The sequence below is a fragment of the Pseudorasbora parva genome, chromosome 9, assembly GCF_024679245.1.
Source record: "Pseudorasbora parva isolate DD20220531a chromosome 9, ASM2467924v1, whole genome shotgun sequence".
Lineage (NCBI taxonomy): Eukaryota > Metazoa > Chordata > Actinopteri > Cypriniformes > Gobionidae > Pseudorasbora > Pseudorasbora parva.
Window position 1 is genome coordinate 48998736 of NC_090180.1, and position 4533 is coordinate 49003268.

The 4533-nt window shown below is 47.7% G+C and overlaps 1 protein-coding gene across 1 annotated transcript; it reads right to left on the reverse strand.

Moving 5' to 3' along the window:
* Positions 1–1351: 1351 nt before the first annotated feature.
* On the reverse strand, positions 1352–4211 carry ndufa13 (NADH:ubiquinone oxidoreductase subunit A13). The gene is made up of 5 exons (XM_067453375.1): positions 4011–4211; positions 2997–3075; positions 2795–2866; positions 1699–1768; positions 1352–1567 (listed from the first exon to the last, which is right to left on the reverse strand). Exons 1-5 carry the CDS (start codon positions 4102–4104, stop codon positions 1448–1450), a joined length of 435 nt encoding a protein of 144 aa, XP_067309476.1. The 5' UTR covers positions 4105–4211; the 3' UTR covers positions 1352–1447.
* Between the last annotated feature and the right edge of the window lie 322 nt (positions 4212–4533).

Below are 4533 nucleotides of genomic sequence, written 5' to 3' on the forward strand. Positions count from 1 at the left end.
AAATGCACTTTTACGTAATAGTACACACTGTCGTATTTTGAGTTTTTTGTCCACTTTAACTTTTTGTGATAATTGAATAAATGCACTTTTACGTAATAGTACACACTGTCGTATTTTGAGTTTTTTGTCCATTTGTACTTTTTGTGATAATTGAATAAATGCACTTTTACGTGATAGTACACACTGTCGTATTTTGAGTTTTTTGTCCATTTTTTCTTTTTGTGATAATTGAATAAATGCACTTTTACGTAATAGTACACACTGGCGTATTTTGAGTTTTTTGTCCATTTGTACTTTTTGTGATAATTGAATAAAAGCACTTTTACGTAATAGTACACACTGTCGTATTTTGAGTTTTTTGTCCATTTTTTCTTTTTGTGATAATTGAATAAATGCACTTTTACGTAATAGTACACACTGTCGTATTTTGAGTTTTTTGTCCATTTTTTCTTTTTGTGATAATTGAATAAATGCACTTTTACGTAATAGTACACACTGTCGTATTTTGAGTTTTTTGTCAATTTTTTCTTGTTGTGATAATTGAATAAATGCACTTTTACGTAATAGTACACACTGTCGTATTTTGAGTTTTTTGTCCATTTTTTCTTTTTGTGATAATTGAATAAATGCACTTTTACGTAATAGTACACACTGGCGTATTTTGAGTTTTTTGTCCATTTGTACTTTTTGTGATAATTGAATAAAAGCACTTTTACGTAATAGTACACACTGTCGTATTTTGAGTTTTTTGTCCATTTTTTCTTTTTGTGATAATTGAATAAATGCACTTTTACGTAATAGTACACACTGTCGTATTTTGAGTTTCACATAAACAAACTCGTGTGTGTGTGTGTGTGTGTGTGTTCAGTTAGGGGATGATGTTGAGTTCTGCTACATTCAGTCTGTAGTTTCTCCTAATCATGCACCGAAGTTGTTTTGTTTCTATAGTGATCCAGAATAAATTGTAACACTTTACAATAAGGTTGACATTAACTTTTTTTTATTTAAAAGGTCATCACTCTCTCTCTCTCTCTCTCTCTTTCACACACACACACACACACACACACACAACATTGAAACAACATTGTGTGTGTGTGTGTTGCCAGTGCCAAAACATTTCATACCATAAAGTAAAATAAATAAAACTGTAAATTGTTTTGGTCAGACGTGAACTAACATGACCAGTTTAACCCACGCCTCGCTCTGAGGGCTCAATAATCAATAATCAATAATCACTCCGGCTGTTCGTTTTCAAACGTGCCCTAGTGTAACGAAGAGTAATAAACACGTCACGCTCGTTATCCGCGGATGCGTAAATGAACAGAGAGAACCCAGGGAAGACACGAGAGCGTTTGAGAGAAAAAGTAAAGATATTTATTGTGAAACATTTACAGTGTGAACAGAGAATGTGGGCGGCAGTGCAGAACGGCATGCTGGGATACCGCCGCTACACGTACCACTGGAAGCCGAACTTCTTCTGGAGCAGCTCCTCACGGGGTCGGAGGTTAAAGAGCTCCTCGGTGACCGGAGGGACCCAGCGCTCCGTGTGGAACGACTTCTCTCCGACCTGAGACCAGAAGAGGACCGCATGTGACATCATCATCATCATCATGTGACATCATCATCATGTGACATTATCATCATGTGACATCATCATCATGACATCACTTGAACAGCCAATGAAGTGCGAGTGCAAACCTTCCATCCGGGAACGTCCTTCATGATCTGGGCCTCCTCTTCCAGGTTCTCCCGCAGCATCCTCAGCGTCCTGTGGAGAAGCACAGCAGACACTCAGAGCCCCGCCCCTAATGCACCTGATTGGCTGAACTGAGACCAGACCCACACCGGACCCGGACCACACTCAGACCCGGACCACACTCAGACCCGGACCACACTCAGACCCAGACCCGGGCCACACTCAGACCCAGACCCGGGCCACACTCAGACCCGGACCGGACCACACTCAGACCCGGACCGGACCACACTCAGACCCGGACCGGACCACACTCAGACCCGGACCGGACCACACTCAGACCCGGACCGGACCACACTCAGACCCGGACCGGACCACACTCAGACCCGGATCGGACCACACTCAGACCCGGACCGGACCACACTCAGACCCGGACCGGACCACACTCAGACCCGGACCGGACCACACTCAGACCCGGACCGGACCACACTCAGACCCGGACCGGACCACACTCAGACCCGGACCGGACCACACTCAGACCCGGACCGGACCACACTCAGACCCGGACCGGACCACACTCAGACCCGGACCGGACCACACTCAGACCCGGACCGGACCACACTCAGACTCAGACCCGGACCACACTCAGACTCAGACCCGGACCACACTCAGACTCAGACCCGGACCACACTCAGACTCAGACCCGGACCACACTCAGACTCAGACCCGGACCACACTCAGACTCAGACCCGGACCACACTCAGACTCAGACCCGGACCACACTCAGACTCAGACCCGGACCACACTCAGACTCAGACCCGGACCACACTCAGACTCAGACCCGGACCACACTCAGACTCAGACCCGGACCACACTCAGACTCAGACCCGGACCACACTCAGACTCAGACCCGGACCACACTCAGACCCGGACCACACTCAGACCCGGACCACACTCAGACCCGGACCACACTCAGACCCGGACCACACTCAGACCCGGACCACACTCAGACCCGGACCACACTCAGACCCGGACCACACTCAGACCCAGGCCACCCAGACCAGACCCACACCAGACTCAGACCCACACCAGACTCCTCACCGTCTGTCCTGTTCGGCCTGCAGCAGCGGCAGTAGCGCGACTCGAGCCTCCAGCTCTTCGATCTGCAGACGCCTGTGAAGAAGAAGACCACAGCTGTCAGTCTGATGCGCGCACACACACATACACACACACAAACACACACATACACACACACATACACACACACACACACACACACGAAGAGCAGCTTCTCTAGCCTCACCTGCGCTCGCGGTTCCAGCGGAAGAGCCTCCAGTACCCAAACACCAGGATCCCCACGCCGATCCCAAACATACTGTAACCTGGGGACGACACACACACACACACACACACACACACACGGTTAAATCTGTGGTGTTCAAAAACCCTGACATTATTAAACCTTCATTTGTTTGGTTTTATGATGTGTAAGGTTCGCTTTCAGAACAGAAATAAAGGAAAGGAAATCTGATCATTCAAATTATCGGTAAAATCTCACATTCAGATGGTGCACCTTACCCCTAACCCGGGGTAAACTGAGCCACAGAATAAGCAGCTGTATTTGTATGAGCCTTTATATCTTATCATGAGGACCACAGGAGTAACGCATGGCTCATCTTACCCCACAGCCCTCTGCTTGATTACACGAGTCTGAGCAATGACACTGAGGTCAAGCGGACCCTAAAGGTCAGATCCTTCAGGTGTGTGTGCTACTGAGCTTATTTACATCTCATTTAGGGCTGTTTGAGATGATGAAACACACATACACACACACACTCTCTCACACACACACACAGTCAGTCAGTCAGTCAGTCTCTCTCTCTCTCTCTCTCTCTCTCTCACACACACACACACACACACACACACACACACACACACACACAGTCAGTCAGTCAGTCTCTCTCTCTCTCTCTCTCTCTCTCACACACACACACACACAGTCTCTCTCTCTCTCACACACATACACACACACAGTCTCTCCCTCTCTCACACACACACACACACACACACACACACACACACACACAGTCTCTCTCTCTCTCTCACACACATACACACACACACACACACACACACACACACACACACACACACACACACACACACACACACACACACAGTCTCTCTCTCTCTCTCACACAAACACACACACACACACACACACACACACACACACACACACACACACACACACACAGACACAGTCTCTCTCTCTCTCTCCCTCTGTGTGTGTGTGTGTGTGTGTGTGTGTGTGTACCGGACAGTCCTCTCCGCGGCAGGTTCCTCCGGTACTGCACGGGTCCGTATCCTCCGGGCGGAGGCATGTCCTGCTTCACCTTGGACGCCGCCATTGTTCAGCTCTTCGCCGCTCCGCTCGCGCCGTCTTCTTCGGCTATGGGGAGTGTGTATGAGTGTGTCAGCCGCTGCTCTCTAGCGACACACTCTTCTTCTTCTTCTTTTTTGTTTTTAAGGGCGGTTGGCAACCCGCTTTTGGTGCATTACCGCCCCTTCTGCTCCGGAGTGAGAATCAAACAATAGGTTTACAATCTAGTTTCCACATAAAAAGAAATAAAAGAAAATAATAATTTTACGACTCACATTCATTCATTACCCAACACACTTTCCCGTCTCCCTGTTTTATCCTCATAACCTATGAAACAAACCAGTTTCCCTTAAGAAAGTTAACCCTAACCTGTGCTGTCACCTCAACACTCTTTTAATGTTAACTCCTGCACCCCTAATTCCCTCACATTATCCCTCATTATCCCTCATTATCCCTC

Coding starts and splice junctions, on each gene's coding strand:
- ndufa13 (XM_067453375.1), bottom strand. CDS start 4,104: ATGGCGGCGTCCAAGGTGAAGCAGGACATGCCTCCGCCCGGAGGATAC. Junction 3,076..4,010: donor GCCGCGGAGAGGACTGTCCG/GTACACACACAC, acceptor TGTCGTCCCCAG/GTTACAGTATGTTTGGGATC. Junction 2,867..2,996: donor CGCTGGAACCGCGAGCGCAG/GTGAGGCTAGAG, acceptor TCTTCTTCACAG/GCGTCTGCAGATCGAAGAGC.